Raw genomic sequence first — 25,311 nt, forward strand, 5'->3', positions numbered from 1 at the left:
CCTACAGCATTCAGCGGACCTACTGACCAAATGGTTTTGGAAGCGCTTTCTTCTGCAACCAGTTTCTGTCAACAGTGGTATTTTCTGCGGCCAACGCGCCGCAACAACAATCAGCGGCACCTCCCCGCCAAACACGCCACGGATGAGGCCGACCGCTTGTCGAGTCGTGGGACGGGGGAAGTAGAGCAGCAGCACCATCGACGACGACGTACAACGATGAGGATGAGGATGAGGATGAGGATTGAGGATGAGGATGAGGATGAGGACGAGGACGAGGATGAGGATGAGGATGAGGATGAGGATGAGGATGAGGATGAGGATGAGGACGAGGACGAGGACGACGACGGAGAACGAGGACGACGACGGACGAGAACAGGGACAAGGATGACGATAATGACGGAGATCATGGCAATGGCAGCCAAAGTGACAGACAGATGTAGAAGCAGCAGAAGACGTACTTAATATCACACACAAGTAGGTAACTCAACTTAGCTTAAAGATATGTGTACGGCCCTGTATCATCATTCTCGAGTAGCCAGATGAAGTCGTGACAATATGATTTGCAGATTTCAGCTTATCCAGGCTGCTGGCATAAAAGGCCTTCACAAACGCCGCGAACTTAACCTCATCCGTTGAGAATCCCAAAATCATCATGAAAAGATTAAAAACGATGTTGTGGGAAACGCAAAAATGTATCCCGACCTACCCAGGGATCGAACCTAGAATCTTCAGAGTATGACTTGGAGTAGCCGAAATCTGACGCGATGCCATTTCGCCAGCAGGCCAATTGGATGCGATTTTGGCGAGATTTGGGCCTTATATACGGCAGACAGGGATCCGCTGGCTTCGTCTTAGTGGTCGTGCGGGGCGGAGAGGTACCCTTACAGGTGTGGGCAGTCTGGGGAACCTGTTCATGCTGTGCTGTTAGTGGGTAGATGATATCGGGACATGTTGGCGGGAGAGAATGAGGTGAACTTGATTTGACATGGAACACGACTGTGAATTCTGTGCTGGCAGAATTTGGGGAGGAAGATTAGCTGCGGGCAGGCAGTCAAGCTCAATCCAGTGATTGACTGAGTCTGAACGAGCGCTAAAGTTGGGGCAGTTCTGTGTGTGTGTTTGGTTCACAGGGGGCATCTAACTTGATGGCATCAAATGCAACCTCTGAAAACTCCTACGAAATTTTGTCGGAAGAGGAAAACCTCGCCTAGATGCCGCCATCTATGCAAGTATGTTGAATACGGGGTCGTCATAGTAGGGGAGAGTTTTCGGAACGCCCACCGCGAACCCGACGATCCCTCCACTATCCGACGAACACCTTTCGGCCCCGCTTCGAGGGATGGTTTGTCGATGATTTGTGCCGCTGGAACTGAATTTCGGACGAATTTTCGGTTTTCCGTCTTCGCCGAATTGTTGAAGTATATCTTGGAGTGGTAGGGATATCTAGTGCGAAGTCTGCCCATGCAAAATCACAGTACCCTTTCCCTTTCGTCGCTGTTAAGCCAAGCTGCTGCAAGTTAATATGCCGACCAACAAAGCTGCCTGGCTCACCGAGCCAAAGTCATATCCCTTCCAAATAAAGGATGCCCCGTTTCCCACGGCTGGACCGGGAGAGGTTGTGATTAGGAATGTTGTCACTGCTTTAGTGAGTTGCGCTTCTTCACTGGTCCATTGCCCAAGGTTCCGGCTAATGTGGAGACAGAACCCCGCCGAGTGGAAAATACAGTAAGACTGCACGCAACAGCACGTGAAACGGAAGGCTGGTTATAGATCAGAGATCTCGGAGTGATTGTACAGAAATACCCAACCATCCTGGGGGCGGATGCCGCTGGATATATCGAAGAGGTTGGCGAGGGTGTTACGCATCTGCAAAAGGGTCAGCGAGTGATTGGGTGCGTCCATAATCCATCAGGCCAGTCTCCCCCTTGATCGAACAACAGTCACTGAGCCCCGAGTATTTAGGTATTGCACCGGTCTTGGTCTTCAAAATCACGAGTTCGGAACGTTTCAGCTCTACAGCAAAGCCGCCGCGAATCTCGTCGCGCCGATCCCCGATGACATGAGCTTTGAGGCGGGATCAGTACTTCCCCTCGCCATCGCAACCGCTTCGGTGGGTCTTTACAAGAAGAAGTATCTCGGCCTGCCGTTACCTGGCTCAACACCAGCACCGACGGGCAAGGCATTGCTTGTATGGGGTGGAGCCTCATCAGTTGGCGGCACGGCGGTGCAGCTTGCGGTTGCCTCGGGATTGAGGGTTATCACGACGGCTTCGAAGGCCAACTTTGACAAGGTAAAAGAATTAGGAGCTGACACCGTTCTCGACTACCACTCTGAAACTATCGTCGACGATGCCATCAGGGTGTTGTCTGGGACGGACCTTGCGGGGGTGTACGATGCGATCTCCTCTCAGCGATCTTTGCAACCCATCGGCGCTATTCTGGACAAGCTTGGGCCGCACCAGGTGGTGACGGTGCTACCTGTGGAGGGAAACTTTGGAAAGAATGCGCTCATGTCATTCGGTAAGTCATTCTGGAAAGCCATCGCAAGTATTCTGACACTTTTTCCAGAGACGGCCTTTCAAATCACCGAAAACCCTGAGGAAGTCGGCGATCCGGTTTGGAGAGAATTTGTGCCTGGAGCGCTCAAAAACGGTCAGCTGAAGGCGAAACCAGATCCCGAGGTGGTGGGAAAGGGGCTGGAGTCGATTCAGGGTGGGCTTGAGCGGCTCAAGAAAGGGGTCTCTGCGACGAAGCTGGTGATTCAGTATTGAGGTGGGGCTCGTCTGAGGTGGAAAGATCTGTGTGTATCTTATGCAGTAAGTTTGAAATGCCAAAAGATTAGAACTTCAAACGGGGTTGCAGGATTCTGTCTGTGCCGTGCATGCATGCATGCTTCGGGATGCAGTCAGCTGGATCAGCTGGTCCTCCATCAGTGCTGCGAAGCGCATCGGTGAAGACCTCACCTGGAGCTCACCTGTAGCTCATCTCGGTGTATGCGCACGTGCCATTGGCCGATGCCAAAAAGCAGCGGCGGGATTGGCTCGGAAGGCACCGACCGACCTTGAAAACCGGAAATAACTGAGGTGAGGTGGGGCATCTGAGGCCGGACTTCGGCTGTTCTGTTGATCCATAACGTCACGCCGCATTCATCCAGATCCGTGCGCATGCCCCACCATGACGCTACACTGTGTATCCTCCTTGCAGCTAGCGCCATGACAGCTTGCCTGCAGGCAGCACCAAAGACGGGCAAGAGCTGGATGGGCAGGGTCCAGACTCCCTCCGAGGAAGCCGGCAGCGCCGCAGTCGCAGTCGCAGTCGCAGACAGCAGTCGCAGACAGCAGTCGCAGGCTGCCAAGGCAGCAAGCAGTACAGCGTCACCATCAGCAGAAGGCACCACCCGTCGGGTCGGATGGTTGGAGGGGTTCTTGACTCCTTCCCCGTCCACATTCGGCGCCCAAAATCAAGCCGGCGGACGGAGCCTGAACCTGCCTGCGCTGCGCTCGGCCGCCTCGGTTCCAGACATGGAAGCCATGACCATGACCAGACCAAACCCATGACTCTCGCCAGTGTCGCTATCGTTCCATGTTCCTTGCGGATGTCTCTGCCATCGTCCGTCTTTTGTTTCCTCCTCACCTTACCAAGTACTTTTAAGTTTGCCTTTGCCTAACCGCAGGTACCTTAACTACCTTTACCTATCTGACCTTACCTCATTGTACTCTTCCCGACCTGAAGACGACGTTGGCCTCCTCCACCAAGCAGCATCCCAGCTTGCCGTCCAGCTACCCGTCTCACATGCCCTTCGCACGCGACACCACGAAGACGACTCCTCATCAACCCGCCACGAAGCTCTCCACCGACCCCTATCTCCTTCGATCTTAGCCGCTTGACGTCAGACCTACGAGAAACCTCCAACTCCTCTTCCGCATGCCTTTCGAACCCGCGATACTCTCCCAAACCGACCGAAACCTCCAACATTACCCCGCGATCATGGCGACCGACGTACACAAGAAGGCAGACGAGGCGGTGCCAGCTCCAGGTCCAAATGCTGGCTTGCTCAGGAAACCAAGTGACGCACATCCGGCCGGTCGTATCAAGCATAACAAGCTGATGCAAATCCTCCGCGGTGTCTCCTTCGCCGTCTATTTCGCAGCATGCTGCGCAAGGTACGAAGCTCCATACCCCGCTCTGCTCTGCGACGAAAGAAGACCACAGCTAACCTGAAGCTTGCGCCAGTATCTTTATCACCCAGCTGATGGGCTGCGGCCTCTACCTGGTCAACCGCGAGCTCTACTACGCCTACATGGCCCTGACGAAACAATCCTTCGCCCTGACCACGACCGCGATGACGCACATCTGGGGCCCCACGAAGATCCGGATAAGCGGCGATGCATCGGTAGCGGGGCAAATACGGCAGACACCCGGCGGCGGCGTTGAGTTCGACTTCCCCGAGCGCTTGATCCTGATCGCGAACCACCAGATCTACACGGACTGGCTATACCTCTGGTGGGTGGCGTATGCCAACGAGCCAGGCATGCATGGGCACATCTACATCATCTTGAAGGAGTCGCTCAAGTACATTCCCCTCGTCGGCTGGGGCATGATGTTCTACGGCTTCATCTTCATGTCGCGCAAGATGTCCACCGACCAGCCGCGCCTGGCGCATCGCCTTGGCAAGCTGAAGATGGAGCACACTACTCCCAGTGGCAAGAAGCACCGCGACCCGATGTGGCTGCTTCTCTTCCCCGAGGGCACAAATTTGTCAGGCAACGGCCGCAGGAAGTCAGCGGCATGGGCGGAGCAGACGGGCCTGAAGGACCCTGAGCACCTACTGCTCCCACGCAGCACCGGAATGTACTTTTGCCTGAAGGAGTTGAAGGGGACTCTGGATTACGTCTATGACTGCACTGTCGCATACGAAGGCGTCCCGTAAGTTCCTGCGCCGGCCGGTCCCGTCTGAGACACAAGCTAACAACATTCCAGTCGTGGCAAGTACGGCGAGTCCTACTTCACCCTCGCGAGCACCTACTTCCAGGGCCGCCCCCCGAAATCGGTCAACTTCCACTGGCGCCGCTTCCGCGTCGCCGACATGCCCCTTCACGACCAGAAGGAGTTCGACGCCTGGGTGCGCGAGAGGTGGTACGAGAAGGACGCCCTGATGGAGGAGTACCTCGTCAACGGCCGCTTTCCACCAAGTGAGGACAACAAGAAGGGATACATCGAGACGGAGGTCCGCCTGAAGCACTGGTGGGAGCTGTCCCAAGTTTTTGTTGTTGTAGGAGCCGCCGGGCTCATTTTTAGGATGTTCATCAACACGATGCAGCGCTGGGCGGCGGCCTTCTAGGCTGAGCAGCCATGTTGACGTTATGACGTGATGCTTTCCTTTTGGGTTGGAAGCTGGATATATGGTGGTTCGGCAATGGATTGGGTACACTTTCATGATTCCCCCCGGTGGCTGGTGATTAGCGAGCGATTTCTCATACACGGTGGTTTGGTACATGGTTCGGTCTGGATAGGTACGGTGTATGGCCTGCTTTCATTGATGGCCCTCAGAGCGTCGTTTGACGACACGAATGTGAGGCTTATTGGATTAGAGAAGATATACATACAGAAAACTTGGGATCAGCACTGCCACAAGGACAGTTGAGTCAACTTTGATCCCTAAACTTAGTTGCTGTTGACGGGATTGTTATTTTGAAGGTTTAAATCAATTAGCCTACTTACAAGTATAACCTTTCCATCGCTAAACAAAGCTACAGTACAATAAACTTCCTAATCCAGTATCTCTAAGGCTATCTAGACCCTCACGTTTGCACTCACTGCCCCCCTCATAGCCGCCAGCCGCTGCCGCCGCCGCCCCCAGCCCCCGAGTGAGCCCTTGAGGAGGCCTCGCCCACTGATGCCTTCACATACGCATATAGCTGGGCGTGCCTAGATAAGAAGGGAACAGACTAATCCAAGCCCTCCTATTAGCTAATTATGAATACAACAATATAGCAAGTATTTCAAGTCATTTGAGGGCTGTCGATTCGACTACTTAGGTGGCGATAACAGCGTTCTTTCCTTATGTTGCCTGTATAGCTTGTCAAGTGACCTGCCCTTGCGGAAGCGCTGCTTGGTACCATTCAAGTTGACTAGGGAGGGTTGCCTGAGCATGCATCTAAATATCACTCTGTACTTTCAATGGCTCCTCATCTCAATGCTGGGCCATCTTTATGTGGCCCTTCATTCGGCATTCCAACCACTGTCTGCATGCTACATCCCCTATCCCGGCTTCCTTCTCAAAGAATCTTACGGGCATTCAAAGCAGTGCAACGCCAACAAATGGCTGAAGCCAAGGCACCTTGGGAACCGATTAGTCGCCTCGTTGAAGCGTCAATCAAATAAATTGCATGGAACCGAAACTTCCCTTCCTTTGATGACCAGACGAGGCTGCAAATTAGTCTACATGCTGCTTCTTTTGATTTTGATAGCCTGCTGAATATGCTGTGCCGGTACAACAAGTATTCCGATGCATTTCAGACTGCTAGCTCTTGAATTGAGGCTCGCGAGAAGCTTTGGGTCTCGGTTTTCAAGGGGTGGACATCGAACGACGAAGTTCCGGTCCCCGACAAGATCCCCGACAGAGAATCCTCTCACACCGCGATTCAGATAGGTGTCCTCGCAGAAGACGCGCCCGTGCCTGGCACATCAAGCAGCAAGTCGGGCAACAAGAAAACCGCGACGGGCGAACCCCCCACGCCATCACCCCACAAGGTGAAGCCTTGCAGGAAGGCCGGGGCACCGGTCTTCCTCAAGGTCAACCGCCGTTGGACTGATGAGATCATTTATCCTAAGGTTGATAGCAAAGGCAGCTCGTTTCCTAACATTGTCGGGATTATCCACCCCCCTGGTTTCCACCTTCCAACCTGGAAGGGACGCCTGATGTTGGCACACGACGACGCTGAAATGACAAGAATCGGCAGAATCAACCTGCAGCAAGTTGTGTTCTGGGTACGACATCGGGTGCGTTATTCACTCCTCAACAACCTGCGCGGTCGCGAGTCGTGTCTTGCAGGTGATGATGGTGGAAAAGAGAACCAGCCTCACACCGCAGCCCATTTCTACACACCCATCCTCACGACAGAGGACCACTCGCAACTGCGTCAGATTGATCTCATCGCCGACTCTGCTGGCGACAACGTGTTTTCATTCAAGATGCTGCTTGACGTGGCTTGCACATACCGATATGAGGACAAGACGGGTTTCGGGCGTGAGTTATTGCCTCTGTTCCAGCAGAATTGAATACTGACGCGTTATGAACAGAATGAAAGCTTGCTGCAGACTGTTTCAGTAGGATATTGGCGATGGAAGTTTTTGGGGTTGCGGCGTTAAATAAACAAGGGCGGTTTGATGCATTGGGTTTCTTTTCCTTCTTTTGTTTTTAGTTGTCACGCAGTAGGGTTAAGAGGCCGAACCGTAATCAAGACGTATCCTACTAATTCATGACCTGAAAATCCAATCGGAGCAGCTCAACAAGCTGCAGCACATGGTTATGTTGGGACTTTGAGGGTTTTGAGATACCGCGGGTACAATATGAATCCACAAGATCATAGCGGACAGACAGCACTTCACTGGGCGACATCATCACTCCGAGAAGCTGGCACGGTCAACTGTTTGCTCAGCCTTCCGAATACGGAGAGCGGTACTTCTGACTGCAACGGACGTACGTCTCTCCATTACGCAGGAGAAGGTGGTCGTATCGAAATCGCAGAAATGTTGCTTCAACTCCCAAGTGAAACTCTTCACCGGCGAACGAAAGACAGTTGTGGTCGATAAATCACGGATTAACCACCAAATCCGAAGAGCTTGGAAGTCAGCATGGCCGACAAATATGGCAAGACGGCGCTCCATCTGGCTGCTGAGTACGGAGCCCCAAAGACGGTCGAATTGCTGCTAGACCATGGGGCCGATGCGACCATCACTAAGATTCACGGCATATGTGACCAGTCAGTCATGTCTTGATTCCGCCATCGAAGGATCTCGGGCACTGCAAGACGATCAAGATAGAGGCTGGTCAAAAGATGTATTGAGGCCGCTAATGCCCGTGGTTGGGAAGCATGTCCTGTTGAATGGAGCCTGCATGTGAGCAGCGGGTGGGAACGAATGCGGTGATGGTGGCATTTTCAGGTCGCCGGGAATTGCGATTTAATTGCCAAGAGAACTAGAGATTCACGAGCAACGCCAAGAACTCAGTGATTGACTCAATGGCGTTGGCGTGAACTTGAACGACTCGCGTCAAGCCCCAGTTGAGACGAACATGCGCTCGGCTTCGAAATCGATCTCGCTCGGCCCGGAATTTCCAGGTCTCCAATTTATTCGTTGCGTCTAAGGTCTGTTTGGGCCTAAGCAGCCCAGACCGCTGCCGTCGCTTGTAGTGTTATCTGCGACTGGATCTCAGGGCGCAGCCATGCTTTACACGGCCCGGATAGCAAAACTCTATATCATTCACAGACGATGTGTATGTACTTCAACATCAACTGCAATCTCATTCCGGAGACACGTTGGCATGGATTTCCACAAGGGGGTTCCGGCTAACTAGAGAATCCCTGTAAGTATCTCGGGAAAAACTGTTGTCTGACATTAAGGTAATGACATATAAACTTTTCGCCGGCATATAGGCCAGTATCAGATAACGAGTCTGCTGTATCAGTGATATTATACAACGAGTCAAACCCCATGAACCTCCCGCTAGGTTGCGAAGTCCAAGCTTCAGTTTTCGCAAATAAAAAGCGGATAACGCCAGACGTTCAGACGAGGTTGTAAATACCATCTCTCACCAATAGTTCCCAACTGACTTCCCCTTATTGGCCAATCCTTCCTGTCGAATTATCAACCAACACTCGTTAGGTATGATCAGTTCCACTCCTCGTTCCAAAGTCGGCAAGTAAACTAATCAAAGGACTAGTTAGAGTCACAATGCAGCCCTTCACCTTCGTCCTGACCGCCGTCTTCGCCGCCACGGTAACGGCACAGGGTTGCCATTTCTGGGTTCGAGAGAAGTCGACCGGGAACAACGTGTTGCAGAAGTGTCTCCAAAAGAACGAGGGGACGACCGCCTTGATCAATGGCGCAGCAAGCGTGTACCTCCAGGCCGACTCAAACTGCCGCGTGACGGTAAGCAATACCGGATACAACACAGCGCCCATCGGATTTGACGCGTACTACGACGGCCCTTGCTAAAGTATGTTTCCACTCGTCTGGCGTTGGATCGCTAAAATTGTGCTGACGTTGTTTGACACAGTGCAACGCCTGGACCCTTATCGTGGGATTTTCTGGTGTACTTGCGATGTTCGTTTGTAATTATTGCTTTCCACCATGTACATACATTTGCGAAGCGAACGGTGTTGAGCGCGTGAAAGATTCGGGTTCACCAGGGCCAACCTGCTGCCGGACAGAAGCTATGATACTCAATGTGTTCAAATGGCGAAATCTCCAAAGTTCACGGCCGTTGATGTCGAAAGTTTCCCTCATGACAAGCCTGGATGTTGGCTTGTAGACTCCAACCGCTATTTTCGAGCTACAAACCCAACTAAGGTAGTCGCTCACGTGCGTCGGAATGTTTCAATGGGCCGGTATCATACAACCACTTCTCCACTGCCCAGGGTTGGCGGCGCGTACATTGGTCATGGTAGTGACCGAACCAACAGAGCCATGACACAGATACATAAGCCAACGCCCAACTCGCGAAGCTTCTTGATTTTTGGATACGTCCCTTCAGAAATCCGCACTTGTCCTCGAATGTACTATTGTTTCTTTTTCATGGTTCTTGTATTCGTTTCTTCTATCAACGCATCTTTCGAATACATAATTCCACCAAGCCCGAGGGGTCAATTTCGTCAATTTCAATGTCAACGCACGCAAACACCGAATGGTCGCTCAAGGGAGTCGTGACCGGAATTCGAGATTGGATGCTAAGAGAAGTTGTCCAACCCGAAGCACACCGTACAATATCCTCAAACGCCTGTTTGGCGTACCGACCTCGAGCTAATCTTTCTCAGTGTACGACTCTCTCAGTATCGGCCCTGACGATATCCGTCTCCTCAAGATCCAACCCGCGACGTTACGGCCAAGACCAACTTTGTCGTAACATTGTGTTCCGAGATCGCCATTCAAATCACGTACCGCAGGCAGTAAGGTGTGATTTTCCCCGCTTGCTTGGCTTCGTACTTACTCTGTTTCGGAATCATTATGTATGCCTTTTTCCACTTGTTGTAGTTCGCGAACTCGTCTACGTCACTGATGCAAGGCACCTTTCGGTCCCGTCCTGCTTGTGCAATCGTATCAGCCTGTTCTCTTTTACCTAGAATCCATGGTATTAGAATGAGGCTGTTGAGACCCATTCTTCATTTCGTTTCCTCATTTCCATTTGCGGTGGTTCGCGGAGGTTGCGACGTGGCACATGCAAGGCAACCTTCCAAGACTCCGCTGATGCATTAGTGTTTGTTCTTTCCATTGTCAATCACAGGACATCATGCAAGCAGCCGCAGCAAGTCACGCAACGGCTCGCAACGATTGAAGGGAAAATTAGAGAGCATCTCTGCCGATGAGAATTGCGGCGACAAATTGTCTATCTGCCGGCAGGAGAATGCGGAGACAAACAGTGCGGAGCATTGCATACCTGATCCAAAACCACAAAAGCCTGCGACGACCACCCTGCCTGCGTATGCCTCGTACTTGGTCTTCAAAGGATTTTCGCTTCAACATGTGTTACCAAGTCATTGAGTTGTATAGCGCTTGCCGCTGTCCTTACTACCAGCATACTGTTGATCGGTGTGAATCTTTCAGCAAGCCGGGTCACTCAGTCCAACGACGCAATCTTTTAGTTGGCTATGCTTGTAGCGCTCATTCTGCGTCCTTTTACGATAGCGGTCCTCCTAGCCCGCAAACTTCAGTCCAAGGAGAAGTCTCAGAGGTTTCGGAAGCTTCAGAGACTGCTCTAAATCAGATTCATTTCATAACGAGGTACTGTGATCGCGCCAACGAACTTGCCTAGTGTGAAGGCACAGTGAGCCTTGGCAAAAGCCATTTCTTTGAGTGCACAAACCTTGAGGCCCAAAACTTTCTTTCTAATCTCCACAGTGCCTTGGAGGATAGTTGGAATATAGAAGAGCGTGAGAGTTGTGGGATCGACTGGTGTGGAGGTCAGTCACAACCCGCACAGCAGAGACTTGTTAAAGTGCTGATGATTTCCAGTCTATCGAGAAGTTCCTATCACGATGGGCGAGTTTCGGCTTTTGAGTGTGTGGCCAGCATCCTCAACGGAGTCGCCAGTCATTGCGGATCTCTTTGTGGAAAGGCTCCAGAGTCCTCACGTCCACTACGACGCACTTTCCTATACCTGGGGTGACTCGTCAAGCATCGAAGTGATCGTTGTCAATGGTAGAGAAACACCTGTCACCAAGAACTTGCGACTGGCTCTTCAGAACCTGAGACAACGATCGCAAAGTTCAGGCGAGCCCATTAGAATCTGGATAGACAGCATCTGTATCAACCAACACAACATGACGGAGCGAAATGAACAGGTTTCTCAGATGGGCAGGATCTACTCCCAAGCCAGATGTGTGGCTATTTGGCTGGGGGATGCATCCGGAACATCAAAGGCCGCGATGCAGCTTCTCAACGACTGTCAGAAACTCAAGCGGGATAATGAAATCATCAGAAGAGTCGTCAACGACGAGACTGGTGGGCGAGCTTTGACAGAGCTCCTACAACGGCGGTACTGGAATCGCATGTGGATCTTTCAAGAGATTGTGTTATCCCAGTCAGCAATGGTGTATTGCGGCAATCTAAGCGCCCGATGGGATGTTTTCCGGCGGCTCGACAGGATCTCCGGAAATCCTTCGCTATGGCCGGGCCTAGAAATTCGAAGTGGATGGATCTTGGCTCTCCGTCGAGCTTTCTTTGGAATTGCCCAGTTTTGCATAGAAAAAGAGGAGGCTGTCGACATGAAGAATGTCTTGCAACCCACGAGAAATCTTCAGGCATCGGACCCTCGAGATAAGCTTTATGCTCTACTTGGGGTGTGCGATTCGGCCTCGTTTCCGACGCCGAACTATTCGAAAACCGCGAGAGAGGTGTACGTTGACTTCACAAGAAGTTTCATATCTCACAATAACGACTTATCCATTCTGTTAAACGCGGGGCCTTGGAACTCCAAGAATGGGAACGACCTTGGCTTGCCTTCATGGACTCCCGACTACCGGGGCATGAAAGGAATGGATATACGATATCTTGCAGCGAGCTATCTAGGGTACTTTAATGCTTGCAAAGGACGACGACTCAGGAAAACGATAGCCTTGGGCGATCCAAATCCAGAAGTTCTTTTCACCGATGGTGTGATATTGGACGTCGTCAAAGTGGCAGTGCATTTGGAAGAGGGAGAGGAGAAGCGGAAGAGAGCTTTCCAACGAATAGACCCAGGTTCGATGGGTCCTCGACCAGGTGACAAGTCTCAATTACAAGCCTTTTTTGAGACAATGATCTTCGATAACATCACCTTGCACGGTGGTAATAGGTCGGAGCGTCTGATCAGAAAAGAGAATCTCAAGCGACTTGCTGTCGGCTTCCTTCATGAGGTCAATACATTCCATCATGAGAATGATGTAAATCAGAGGATGAATGGGAAGAGTCTCAAGCAGCTTGAGGTATTTCATTCAGACTTCTTCAAGTCGGCATTTCATGAGTACCGGAGGCTCGGCGCAACGGACCCCGAGGCGCTTTGTTGGCGCCGCGAGGAATACAAGTTGCGAACAGAAGAAGTCACCAACGGAAGTTTAACTAGTCTATTTTCTACTAAGGGTAGGTACATTGGAAGGGGTTTGACGTCCGTCAAGAAAGGCGACTTGGTCACAATCTTGTTCGGGTGCAGGCTCCCGGTTGTTCTCAGGAAGAGTCTCAAACGAGCAGCGTATGAGCTGATAAGCCCCTGTTACGTCAGCGGGATCATGAATGGAGAAGTAATGAAGGATTTGAGTTTTGAGGATATCCTAAAAGAGGACCATGCCAGCAGTTTGAAAGTAGAGAGACTGCGTTTGGTATGACTAAAAGCCGAAATGTCTAAGAGGAAAAAGGTCATGGCTCGGAACTACAGATCCTTCGGCTTGTCCAATCTTTTGATGTTCAGCCTCTCAATCTCTTCTCTAGCTCCATCCCATTTCTTCCGTTTTCCGTCAAAGTAGCGATACATGTGTGGACTGTAGATGCCTCCCATCAGCATACTACAAAATCTAGGCTCTTGGAGCCAGAACTTCCACCCCTTCCAGCCCCAGCCCAAGTATTCATCCACACCGGTTCCAGCAGTACGATCAGCCCAAGCTGTCCACTCAATCCCGTTCACCACTGCAGGCATGACATTTCTCTCCTTGGCCAGCGCTACTGTCCATGCATGCTGCCCGTCAATAGAACGTGCGATTCCCTCCGTGGAGGGCAACGGTGAACTTCCTTTCCAAATCTGAACAATTGCCATGGCTGCCAGGTCATAAAGCTGAAATGCACCAGTTGCAAAAGCTACGCAGCCCATAAAGGCAAGAGAATCCGGATGCTTCTCAGAGAGAACATTCTTGTAGAGTCTTGGAAGTGGTTTGCCTCTTGCTCCCTTCGCAGCAACCCATTCTGGGTTTGGCATATTCGCTGGGTCATCCTTCGGGTCGAGGATGCTGAAGTCAGCCTTATATCCAGTGCAATAGACGATGGCATCCACTTGAAGAAGTCTGCCGTCAGTGAGCTCAACCTCGTCGCCGGTAACTTTACCAATGCCAGCTACAGACTCCACGTCTCCACGTTCCAGCGCGGGAATGATCTCGTCTGACACCACCGGACTGGTTATTTTCAAAGACGGGGCTGGAGAGAGGTTCCACTGCGGTCGAATTTTGAAGTTATTGTCTTGCAGCCCCTTCACCACCCTGTTGAAAAGGCTCTCGCTCGCCTTGGGAAAGAAGTATTCCAAGAACGCCTGAACTTTCGTGAAGCGGACGTTGATTGTGTGGTCAATAGGTCTCCCCTTGTTGACGCGAGGAATCTAGAGTAACTGTTAGTCGATCGCAAGCTGGAGCAAATTGATGGTCTTACTTACAACATAAGCGCCTTCTCTATGTGAGATATAAATATTCTTCGCGTGTCCGATGAGGGATACCGCCGTATCAGCGCCGCTGTTCCCAAAACCAACAACGAGTACACGTTTCCCCTTGAACTCTTCTGGTCTGGCAGATTGCGTTAGGCAAATGCTCTCAGACACCAGGCCGGCTTTCTTACAAACCTTTTGAACGATTTCGAGTGCACCTGTCGGCCGGGGAAAGATTGGATACCCTTAATTTCAGGGTAGTTGGGCGTCTGGTTCATGCCTGTTGCGATAATGACCCTGTCAAAGATTTCGGTGGGGGAGCCATCGATCTCAATGACCCATTTCTTCGTATTTTCGTCATGATGCACACGTCCCACTTGCGTATTGAGACGTATGAAAGGACGTAGCTTAAAGTGATCTGCGTAGCTTTCGAGGTAATCTTCAACTTGCTTCGCCGAGCATTGACTTGGTACTTCTGATGAACTTTGAGTACGAGTAACGGCGGTCGATCAATCATTGTACGCTTACCTTTTGGAAACGGAAAGTCTGTAAAACACCCCTATTGAAGTGTGGTTAGCGGGAGCCCTGAATCGCTGTTCTCCAGACTGACATACCCTCTCTTTAGAAATGTTGACGATAGTGGCTATGGCGTGTTACTGATGGACTTTGGTATAAAAGACGGCAAATCTAGGGATCGTACTTGGAAGCACAGAAGTCTTGTTTTCATCTGGGGTGTACTTCCAGAGGCCACCAACGTATGAGCTCCTCTCAAAGCCGATCGCCTCGAAGCCCTCTTCTAGACAGTTCTTCAAGGCGACGAGGCCCAATGATCCTGATGTCGTTAGCGAGACGAAGAGAGAGAGCGAAGACGTGGACTAACCTATGCCAATCACGGCAACTCTGTTGGCTCTGTCCATCTCGTTGACAAGAAGCTGTTGTTGTCAGTACATCTAGCGAATGATATCGTATCACGAATTGTGCGATTACCTCCCAACTTGTAGGCTCAGTAGCATGGACCCCTAGAATGCCTATTTTTAGCTGCCCAGAACGGTGAGGAGCCGGATAGGCTGACATGCATCGTTTAGTGCCGTGTGGCGTCCGCTAATTCGTCCCGGACAGGGGAGCAGGAGATTCTTAGTGGGCAGTTCAAATGATGGCACGGGGCAGTGTTGGGTGTCTCACGATCAGCTGTTTGACTCTAGTATGCCTGGAAGGGTCAGGAGAGGGCGGTCAAGTCGGGAGTGCTTCGGCGGGGAAGTTGGCGCTCCTTTCGTAAATCCGCCAGCCCTACCGAACGGCTGCGAGATAATATCCGAGGATTCTTCCTTCCTGCAACTATTTTCCTTACCAAATTGTCAGCTAATTGAGTAGACATTCCCAGCCAAGTGAGACATCTCTTTGCACTCTACATGGCTCGATGTCAAGGGTGGCTTGAATTGTGCAACATCCCATGTGCGGAATTATTCCTCCAAGCACCCCAGCGAGTCGTACTTAAGGTCGCGCCACATTGCACATAGGGATGATCTAAGCTTAACTTGGACATTTGACGCGAACAGTCGGGTCAAACTTAATCACAAGTCGATCAGTCCCACGAGGCGCAGCTACGTTTGATGTACAACGGCTGCTTTGTGGCGCTCCGTAAGTGGGGTACAGCTCGAAGGGCCGATAATGTGGATTAAAGTCTTTTACCTTATTGAGCAGTCTTCCTGTGCCTCGATGGCACATTTCACGTCTATGATGGCCTCGATCGAGAAGCATGATAGAGAAGGTCATGATAGCATAGACGATTCTAATGAAAGTAATGACGATAAAAGAAGTAAGAATGACGACAAGGACGACTGACACGACGACAATAATGGGAACGACGACAGCTAAAATAATAGGGATGACGACAGTAGGGTACAGTACATAATAGCTCATTGGAAACGCAGTCGTGCTAGAATAGGTGGATGCAGGGTCTTCTTCTTTTATTTCAATCCGTGAGAAATGGTTCTCTTCTCTCCTAGTGAAGACAGCACTCCCTCGGCAGTGAAATCATGTTCTTCGCATCTCAAATCTATCAGCATTGTTGAGTAGGCCAAGTCTTATTCATCTGCCGAAAGACGGTGCATGATGATAGCTTATTGGTCGATGTGGACAGTTGGTTCAGTTGGGCTGGGGATTTCTGGTCCGCCAGGGTTGACAGATGTGAGAATCGGGTCGATGCCGATGATCTTGTCCTCCTCAGCACTGAGGACCTCGCGGAATTTGAGCAGAGAGGTTGTGGTAAAGTCATTGGTAGTAATGACAGCTCCATGGATGAAAGTGAACTTGTTGTTCACCACAATATTCCATTTAGATTCCAGCTTGGCCAGGAACTTGTCCAAGTCTGCTTCCTATTGAAGACGGAATTAGCAATGCTGTATGTGCTGTTGCGCCTTTTCAAGGCGGATACAAATAGTCAACCTACAGGTCGAAGAATGATGATGTATCGGCCGGCGAAGACACTGGCGATGAGTGAAGCAAAGGCAAATGTGCCGGCGAAACGCATGTTGACTGGTGTGTCAAGCTTTTTAAACCCTTTTTGTTCGTTGGCTGTACCGAAGGCTGCTGGGACACCTGGGTCGATTGTTCTGCTGAAATAATTGCTCCCTGCCCGTGGCACCCAAGCTCTTTATAATCATCAATTCCATCCCTTCGTGCTCCCTTTCCCACCCAGTGACAAAACATAAGTTCCGTCATACGGACCAAAAATCACACCTCGTGGCTTCTGTTGACATTTCCCATTCGCGAAAAGGTCTCGGGCGTCTGCCAAGGTGTCACCTAAGACAGCCGGATTAAATGCAAGCTCAACCAAAATGTTTCTCACTTTTCTGACTAGGTGGCCAAATACGATGTTTCAAGCAAAGAGAAAACTCAAAACTGCATATGGTATTGTTGTGTGTCTTGGATCTCGCATAAACGGCAGATCGACATTGACTGCTCATTTGGGACATTCCAAGGCCTCACGATGCGGAGACGTGTATTCTTAAACGGGAACATTGCGACCGGAACGGGTATACTTGGCAAATGTTTTCAGATGTTGCCGCATGCAGCCGCTAAGTCATCATAAAATAGGTCAAGTCTATTTCCCTCAACATAGAAACCTCACATGCACCGGTATTGCGTCAACGGGCTCTAATCTTCGTCCATCGGCTCCGACGGCTCGGCACGTCACGCCACCCCGTTCTGGCATTTGACGCTCAGTCCCATCGTCAATGAGGACTGACTAGCCTCGGGCCAGCATCTTCGGGCACGCGAGTGTCTTAAAACATCATTCCTTTGAGAATGAGATACTTCAGGACAGACGGACCTCGCTTCCAGTCTTCGCACTCTCCTTCACAGCTTCAATTATGCGAAGCACATCGCGTGCCTCGCTTGCCGGGACAGGAACATCCTCATCCTTTCCGGTCTCGACAGCCTTGGCGAAGGCCTCAAAGAGCTTGAGATAAGTCTTCGGTTCGACGGTCAACTTCGTCCTCTCCTCAATCTTGCCGCCCTCCTTGACGATGAGCAACCTGCCGCCGTTGATGGGGTCCTCTACACCGAAACCGGGCTCGTTGGGCTTCTTGCCCGCCTTGAGCTGGTCTTCTTGGGGATCGAGCGCTGTCTTGTGGAACGAAGCCTTGGTACCGCGCACCCAGAAGCGAGGCTGGATGCTCTCGACGCTCATGACGCCAATGCGGACGCTCACGATGAGGCCGTTCTTGTATGCGAGCTGGGCGTGCACACTGTCGGGATCCTCGGGGTCGAACTTGCCCTCCCGCTGGTTGATAAGCTTGCCGTAGACGGTTTCAGGCAGACCAAATAGATGGTAAGCTTGGTCGATAAGATGGGAGCCCAGGTCGTAAAGGGCGCCGCCGCCATCGGCCATGCCCAGCTCTCCCTTCCAGGAGCCAGGCTTTTCAGCACGGTAACGATCAAAGTGTGTGTCGAATTCGTAGACGCGGCCAAACACACCGTCATCAATCATCTTTTTAACGGTCAGGAAGTCGCTGTCCCAGCGACGGTTCTGGTAGACACAGATGAGACGGTTGTTCTCCTTGGCGATCTGGATGAGCTCCTCAGCCTCAGCGACGGTCGGCACGAAGGGCTTCTCGACCATAACATGCTTGCCAGCCTGCAATGCCTGCTTGGAGAAGCTGAAATGGGTGTTGGGCGGCGTAAGGATGTTGATGATGTCGACCTCAGGGTCCTGGAGCATGGGCTCCAGGGAGGTGTGGTGCTTCAGGGTGGGGTAGTCATTAGGGGCGGATGATGATGCTGTAGGCTTGCGCTGCACGATGCTGTGCAGGTTGAACTGAGGAGTGAGGTTGATGAAAGGGATGTGGAAGACCTTGGCGGAAAGGCTGCGATGGCAAGTCAGCACGTGGTTCTCCTCGGTGAATGCGCCACAGTGAGGCTATTCCGGAAGTATGCAAGGGTGTTGCAGCAAGGATTTGCGATCATCGGTCGCAGGGAAGCTTAACTCACCCGTATCCAATAATTCCAACGTTGTACTTCTTATCGGCAGACATTTTGAATGTTTTGCTGTGCTTTAAACTCTGAGGATCTGACACACCTCTCAGCTCAAGCTCTGCGCGACCTGCCAGCTTTATAGGTATCGTCGACTCGTGTTGTTGAGCATGAACAGAGCTGATGAGGGGCAGCGTGGAGGCGTGGAGGAGCACGGTGGAGTGACGGGCCAAGATTACCGCATTGCGTCACTAGGGACATGCTCGGCGCTTTTCTCAATGGACAACGGAGAAAATTGCCCCATTTTCGGAGTGCTCGTCAGGTTACAAACCCGGACGCTAACACCAGTTTGACACACCGGGATGACCAAGCACGAAGAACTGTTAAAGTTACCCAATTAGGTGACCTCCGAGCAGATTTCGGTGAGCTGTCAATGTTCACCGAGATCCATGGGTATCAATCACACTGACCGCGATGCACTCAGGCGATAGCTCAACTGTCTGGTGAAGACTCAGTGGTCATACGAGCTGAATCTTACTTCGACCGAATAAACACGGGAACTGGGACTCATGCGTGCATTTTGGTCTCGCCAGCTCTCAACGAGAACGAAGAACTGTTAAAATTGCCTTGATAGGTTACCGCCCTGAGTCGGTTGGCGCGGGGCTTTCAGCGGTCCCTGTTCTCCGCGTGATCCCCCCACCACTTGCAATCCTCAACTAGGTAACAAAATATGATTCGTGACGACGATAAACCGGTCCATCTATATTCTGACTTAGTTGCTACCAGTTATCACCAATGAATGGGAAAAATCGATTTCCTGTCATATAAATGCCCTTCGGCTGCTCTCGGAGCGACGCGAAGTCTTCCACGTAAAAGTAAAGTCGGCAAAGAGCGTAGAGAGCCGATATCAGAATATTTGGAATGATGACCAGAAGAGGCACCGCCATCGAAGGATCTCGACCGACAGAATTGTTTACTTGGGTCCGAATCAGAGACCGTAACCGATCGACGATGCGTTGCGAAGGACGCGAGTCCTTCTCTTGATCTTCTTGATGCCTGGCGAGGAGCTGTGCTTCAGGGTCTGCGCCATGAATATCACCGGCAGCGTGCATTCGTTCTTGGGTTCGATGCCATTTCTGGTCCTCATAAAGCCAATGAAAGGCGCCGTAGAGGGAGAAAAACATGTGGTATGGAGCTGCGATCCTCCATATCAACTGTTCGGTGGATGTCGGGAAGTGGAAGTTCCACCCAATCATGAAAGAAGCGCTGAAACCGACGATGAAGAAACCCCCTAAAGGATAGTACATGAGCTCCATCGGTCGCCACAAGTCGGATGGAAATCTGTCCCAGAGTTCCGTTTTTATGGGACGGCCATATGGATGCAGATGCATCCAATCACCAAGTCGCTTGTAGAAGCACCAGTATGCATCTATTCGGAAGACGCGAGGTGTGATATCGTCCATTGGCGTACGATGCCAGGAGGCCGGAAGCCTAGGATGGGTCTACTTTTGGTCAGCATCTCAATCCTCAGACGAGACAAGACTACTCACATGAGCACGTGCATAATTGCGAATTTCACCGACAGTGTATTGGTGTCCGTCGCATACTTTCGTCTCGATGTACCGGGGGTACTGGATGCAAGGCTTTGGGTACCAGCAGATGAACGTAGCCACCATCGCAAAAGTGAATGATAGCGCGGTCAACTCCAAAGCGGTAATTGGAAGGCCTTGCGAGATCCGGTCCATCTCTTGAACGAAGAACCAAAGTGCTTGCCACAGCGTGATCAGCCTGCAAAGTTGAGGTGAGTTGAGCAATGGCCTTGAATGCGGCTGGTTTCGACTTGCCCTCACCTTGAAAGGGTATCGACAGAATTACGCTCAGCGATGTCCATGGACTCCATGTCTGGAAACTCGACGAAGCTGTTCTTAACAAGATAGTGCAACTGTTCGGCGTCTATCGGGAAGCCGCCTGGAAAGTCGGGAGTTTTGAGGAAGATTCCCCCCATATCGACAAAAAATGCCTGCGTATATGTCCATTTCTTTCCATTGCATAAATATTTGTCTTTCCGAAATTGCTAGGTCAAAAGTTAGACCCTCACCTCATGAGTCCTCTGGATGACGGTTTATCGCACCTTCACACTTCTACGGGCGCTAGAGAGCTGACCCACAGCCAATCCGAACAAGAAATCAGGACCCAACAGTCCTATCATGGCCAGATTGACCTTGTCGAAAAGTCCATGGTACCACTTGTCTTTGGGTGACAGTGCATTTGGGTGCGTTGATACCCAGACGCAAAGAATGATGGTCAACAAGCTCGACCACAGAATGTCGATGCTTCCTCTGTCTCTGCCTGCAGCCACCCACCCATGAACTGATTCGTAAATTTGGCTTTGATTGAATGTGTTGCGATTCGTTAAGTTTTGAAGCGATGATTCTGTGAAATCCATTAGGCATTAGTGTCGAGCCGCGTTACACAAGATTGCTGTGGTACGACTGATCTCGAAATGAAGGGCGGAATCAAGCGACAGTGGTGGAAGTGGCGAAAATGACACCAAAAAATGAGCAAAAGAAGATGAGATTCAAATTAGGTTAGGGGGGACTTTTTAAAGGAGGCCTCGCCTGCACAGCCAACGAAGTTGGGGGCCAACGTCTCATCGCCATGGACAGAAATGCCTGCTTCTCGCAGTGGGAAGCGTTGGCGCGATCATCCGTAGATGCCTGTTTCATGTCCCTCGTCATATGCAGCCTGGAAACTAGGGGCGGAGACGAGGATTCATTTCGAACGGTGATGTCGCGATGAGCCTGGGGCCGTCTACAGTCATGTCCAAATACTTGATAATTCTCCCGAGGCAGTCATCACAAAGAAGGAAGAAAGGTACAGGTACAGGGACTTGCTCGTTCAAGTCGATTGGACCAGGCTGGGAGCATCGGTCTGGCCAGTAGAGAATCTCCCTCAGTCTGTTGGTTGTCTACACCCTGGGAAACCTCGAAGCGCCCGAGCCCAACGGATAGCCGCCCGCAAGCTCGACTGGCTCCACTAAGTTCTCAAAGTTGCAGGTCGCCTCGGAATGACTTTTCTTTTGGGTCAATCGGCATGGCTATTTACGGATCATCAAGCTGCCTGGCGCTACCCTGGGCAGAGACCGACACCGCCCGCACTGGGGTAAATCTATGCAGACAGAACCACTGGCGCCATCATGCCGACAATCGTCAGATCTCAATCTCATATCTTGGACACTAACAGAGACTCTATCAAGCCTTTTCTTCGAAGACTTCTTCCACCAACCGGCAAGCTGTGCGGACGCCAACCCTCAGCTCATCCTTCATGTTTGGTAGTATCAATGCCGGAACTGCTTTTGGAATGTCACACTGGGCTCCCAGAATGATCGGCCTGAGGCGCGCTAGTTTTCAGTGCAATTCAGTTCTTCACATACTCGTTCAATGGTTTCTCTGTGTACTTTCAAGAGAGAGCAGAGAGACGTTTGGGGAATTAAGGATTAAGATTACTGATTCTCAACAACAATAATTGCTCAAAGGTTTCACATGGCCTTCCCCGCCCTGAGTCTCAGCCATCATGCGGAGTGTTTTGTGGCTTCGCAGATGAACCTATCAAATGGAGCCGCTTGCGTGTGTCTAAGATAATTCATCGCCGCTATGCCGTCAGCATGGGTGCAGATCACGAAAACTAAAACCCAAAAACAAAAGGGGCAGGATTTCCTGGACACAAAATATTTAATGGGTCCTTTCTTTCGACAATGTTGAACCACAGCCTCCTGTTGCGTGAATATTGAGCAGCCTGACCTCTACACTAAACGCCAAACACCCAACAAACTACCAGCATATCAGTCGCCATCATGAGTGCATCTACTGACTCCGTCATCTCATTCTACGACATCATTCTTGATCCAGCTGCGTATCCCGGATCTCCAAATCCATGGAAGACACGATACGCTCTCAACTTCGCTAAAGTCCCTTATCGCACGACTTGGGTGCCCCTCAACGCCGTCGCTGAGACACGCAATTCACTTCAGCTCCCCGCCAACCGCAAGCACATAGACGGGAGTGACTTCCCCACGCTTCCCATCATCCGCGATCCTCGTGCTCCTGCTGCCGACAAAAAGGAAATAGTACTCGGCGATACGTTCGACATCGCGCTACACGTACAAAAGACCTATCTTTCTTCTCCGTCGACGTCCTCATCCCAACAGCTCTTCCCCGCAGATGGAAGTGGAACGGTAGCACTTCATCGCGCCTTCAACAAGTTCGCCGATGATTTGTTCTCCCAGTATGGAGCTCCGCTTGCTGGGTGCTACATGCCTTTCGACCCACGGACCGAAGAAGCCGACAAGAAAGCCATGATGGACCGCTTTCCAGGAAAGACGAAGTGGGAAGAATTTGAAATTCCCCGAGGATCGGATGTGAGGAAGAAGTTTCTTAAAGATTTCGAGGAAGCACTGGACACAAAACTTGGACCATGCTTTGCCGCTGCGGCAGATGATAGTAAGGGTCCCTTCATGGACGGCCGGAAGACTCCAATGTATGCCGACTTCATAATCGGCGGCTGGCTGCAGATGATGAGAGGCTGCCTTCCCGAGTGGGAAGAGCTAAGGGATAAGTGGTCTGGCGCAAAATGGGGTAGACTGTTTGACGCACTGGAGGAGTGGGCGAGAGTCGATGGACGAGATGGCGTGGTTCCGGCACGGCGATAGAGAACGTCGGTGGATCTGAAAAGCCAAAGTGCATGTTGTAAGGTTCACATGATATGGTGTTTAGTGGAATTCTGTATCTTTCATCCGCTTCCATCAAATGAGAAGTTGCAAATTTGAGACGAACCCTCATTCTGCATGCTTGATTTATTCGAAGAATCCTGCAGTCCGGGCGGATAGCTACTATATCAGGTCCCATTATTTATTTCATATCAGTAATTTTGTTATTCCTGCTATCACTGTCGTCCCTACTACTATCGTTCCCGTCATCCCTATTGTCGTCTATGCCTACTATCCGCCCGGATAGCGAAACTCTATTCGAAACCCTTACTACTCTCGGCGCAAAACGCTGGCCTGTGGAATTTGGCAAAAGTATAAGGATAGAAGACGGAAAGGCTCATGAAATGGAAGCACAATGCCCTCAGGCCTTCCTTCGCATATCCAATACGTTAAATCAAGCGCCAGTCTGCCCTCAATGCTGCGCGGAAGATGTGGCAACATTTGTGGTCTGTCCAGTAGATCAGGGCCCCAAGCCATCCAACGCCAACACGATTCCGACTGTCCTATCTGACGATGGATTGGGCTAGAATCTATGGAAGATGTAACGAAAAGTTCAAAGAGACTGGCGTTATGTTCATGGAAGATCGGTGAATGCTCCGTTCCTGACGGCAGAGGCATGCGACTGCGCCTCCTAATATTTTGCATCATCTTTTCATGATGCACTATAAGTCACTTCCACAGCCTGATTGAGTCGACTGGTGCCTGATGTTACTGCACCCTGTGGAGTCTCCGACATGCGCAGATGGTGCTGTGTGTCAGACTCAGCCTGAATTTTATGTACGCCGTAAAGCTCGTGGAGCTGAGAAGGAGGAGGGGTATACCGAACATGCAAGTAAGGTCGCACAAGCAAGGGGCTTTGGGGTTTAGTTATGATAAGTACCATCTAGCTCCACGCTCAATCAGCTTCTGCGCTTCTGCTCTGATTCTCTTTCTTCCCGTCAGTCATTCTCAAAAATTCCCGCTATCTTCATATGGGGATACTCAATTCCAACAAGTGATAAGAACCCACAATGTTCAGACTGCTCCTTGCGCCACTTTTCATCCTCGCCGTATCTGGACAGGAGGTCACATGTTATGCACTAAATGGCGATATTGGCGACAACACAACATGGGTTCCCTGTAACAAACTTGGACTTACACAGTCAGGTGTATTCTCCAGCTGTTGCATCTTGGATGGGCCGAATGAGTCGCGGGATGTCTGCGACAAGAGTGGTCTCTGCATCGATTCCGAAGGAAACTATCGCACAGGGCTCTGCACCGACAGAACCTGGAATTCTAAGGCCTGTGTCCGAGAATGTGTCAACGAAGAGGTATCTCAAAGTAACAGACTCCTAGGGAATTTGAAGGCTGATGTATAAGTAGGCTGGAGTTAATGTATCCAGCATGGAGTTTCTAACTCCGTGTGACTGGAACACGTCCACTTTCTGCTGTGGAAAAGACGACAGGTCATGCTGCAACACCGACGGCGCTGCAAGGATAGCCACAGAGGAGTCAGTTTGTACGGCTACAACGGCTGATTCCGATCCCAATGATAGCAACAAATGGGCTTTCAAGCCTGCTGCTATCGGCATCGGAGTTGCGGCTGGTCTCATTCTTATGGTCGAAGCTCTCTCTGCACAGTGGTTTTGGAGACAAAATAGATGGATGAAGCTCCAGATCGTCGAGGCGTCAGAGACAAGCCCGCCTACAGAACTTCGGGCCCTGATGCAGAATTGTGACAAATTGCAGCCAGATCTCTCTCGAAATTGAACGGCTGCATCTGTGTTAAGATTTCTTTTCGCATTGAAAAGCGAAGTTGGCATTATGATGTAGGAACCAAATTTGAATTTTACAATGCTAGGTAGACAGACGTCGTAAGGTTCATTTTCATACAACTTCTGCTAGGTCTCAAGACTTTAAAAAAATATGTGGACAAGCTAGCCAAACCGGCTTTCGACTGGCAGTTCGACAAGAGCCTGTTGAAGGTGTCTTCAATC

General features: G+C 50.9%; 9 protein-coding genes and 1 non-coding gene across 10 annotated transcripts; 6 read left to right on the forward strand and 4 right to left on the reverse strand.

The window, feature by feature from the left end:
* Window positions 1–216: 216 nt before the first annotated feature.
* On the forward strand, window positions 217–440 carry COL26b_013427 (uncharacterized protein; the record flags this gene model as incomplete). Its single annotated transcript, XM_053186043.1, is given in 2 exon segments — window positions 217–423; window positions 435–440. The coding sequence occupies 2 exon segments, from the start codon at window positions 217–219 to the stop codon at window positions 438–440; spliced, it is 213 nt and encodes a 70-aa protein (XP_053029996.1).
* A 258-nt stretch (window positions 441–698) lies between these two features.
* On the reverse strand, window positions 699–785 carry COL26b_013428. The gene has a single exon. It is a non-coding gene; the product is annotated as a tRNA-Arg (tRNA).
* A 737-nt stretch (window positions 786–1,522) lies between these two features.
* COL26b_013429 (uncharacterized protein) lies at window positions 1,523–2,770 on the forward strand (the record flags this gene model as incomplete). Its single annotated transcript, XM_053186044.1, has 4 exons — window positions 1,523–1,645; window positions 1,798–1,892; window positions 2,020–2,519; window positions 2,568–2,770. 4 exons carry the CDS (start codon window positions 1,523–1,525, stop codon window positions 2,768–2,770), a joined length of 921 nt encoding a protein of 306 aa, XP_053029997.1.
* A 1,216-nt stretch (window positions 2,771–3,986) lies between these two features.
* COL26b_013430 (uncharacterized protein) lies at window positions 3,987–5,340 on the forward strand (the record flags this gene model as incomplete). The annotated part of the gene is made up of 3 exons (XM_053186045.1): window positions 3,987–4,162; window positions 4,233–4,925; window positions 4,980–5,340. The coding sequence occupies 3 exons, from the start codon at window positions 3,987–3,989 to the stop codon at window positions 5,338–5,340; spliced, it is 1,230 nt and encodes a 409-aa protein (XP_053029998.1).
* A 1,604-nt stretch (window positions 5,341–6,944) lies between these two features.
* COL26b_013431 (uncharacterized protein) lies at window positions 6,945–7,297 on the forward strand (the record flags this gene model as incomplete). Its single annotated transcript, XM_053186046.1, has 2 exons — window positions 6,945–7,248; window positions 7,275–7,297. The coding sequence occupies 2 exons, from the start codon at window positions 6,945–6,947 to the stop codon at window positions 7,295–7,297; spliced, it is 327 nt and encodes a 108-aa protein (XP_053029999.1).
* Window positions 7,298–8,954: 1,657 nt separating this feature from the next.
* Window positions 8,955–9,394, forward strand: COL26b_013432 (uncharacterized protein; the record flags this gene model as incomplete). Its single annotated transcript, XM_053186047.1, has 2 exons — window positions 8,955–9,152; window positions 9,374–9,394. 2 exons carry the CDS (start codon window positions 8,955–8,957, stop codon window positions 9,392–9,394), a joined length of 219 nt encoding a protein of 72 aa, XP_053030000.1.
* Window positions 9,395–13,122: 3,728 nt separating this feature from the next.
* Window positions 13,123–15,014, reverse strand: COL26b_013433 (uncharacterized protein; the record flags this gene model as incomplete). Its single annotated transcript, XM_053186048.1, has 7 exons — window positions 13,123–14,055; window positions 14,110–14,236; window positions 14,293–14,441; window positions 14,468–14,572; window positions 14,712–14,740; window positions 14,798–14,929; window positions 14,978–15,014. The coding sequence occupies 7 exons, from the start codon at window positions 15,012–15,014 to the stop codon at window positions 13,123–13,125; spliced, it is 1,512 nt and encodes a 503-aa protein (XP_053030001.1).
* Window positions 15,015–16,217: 1,203 nt separating this feature from the next.
* COL26b_013434 (uncharacterized protein) lies at window positions 16,218–16,627 on the reverse strand (the record flags this gene model as incomplete). Its single annotated transcript, XM_053186049.1, has 2 exons — window positions 16,218–16,472; window positions 16,547–16,627. 2 exons carry the CDS (start codon window positions 16,625–16,627, stop codon window positions 16,218–16,220), a joined length of 336 nt encoding a protein of 111 aa, XP_053030002.1.
* A 786-nt stretch (window positions 16,628–17,413) lies between these two features.
* On the reverse strand, window positions 17,414–18,632 carry COL26b_013435 (uncharacterized protein; the record flags this gene model as incomplete). Its single annotated transcript, XM_053186050.1, has 2 exons — window positions 17,414–18,464; window positions 18,589–18,632. The coding sequence occupies 2 exons, from the start codon at window positions 18,630–18,632 to the stop codon at window positions 17,414–17,416; spliced, it is 1,095 nt and encodes a 364-aa protein (XP_053030003.1).
* Window positions 18,633–22,423: 3,791 nt separating this feature from the next.
* Window positions 22,424–23,278, forward strand: COL26b_013436 (uncharacterized protein; the record flags this gene model as incomplete). The annotated part of the gene is made up of 1 exon (XM_053186051.1): window positions 22,424–23,278. One exon carries the CDS (start codon window positions 22,424–22,426, stop codon window positions 23,276–23,278), a length of 855 nt encoding a protein of 284 aa, XP_053030004.1.
* Window positions 23,279–25,311: the final 2,033 nt, after the last annotated feature.

Source organism: Colletotrichum chrysophilum (assembly GCF_026319265.1).
Source record: "Colletotrichum chrysophilum strain AFK26 chromosome Unknown scaffold_230, whole genome shotgun sequence".
Classification (NCBI taxonomy): Eukaryota; Fungi; Ascomycota; class Sordariomycetes; order Glomerellales; family Glomerellaceae; genus Colletotrichum; species Colletotrichum chrysophilum.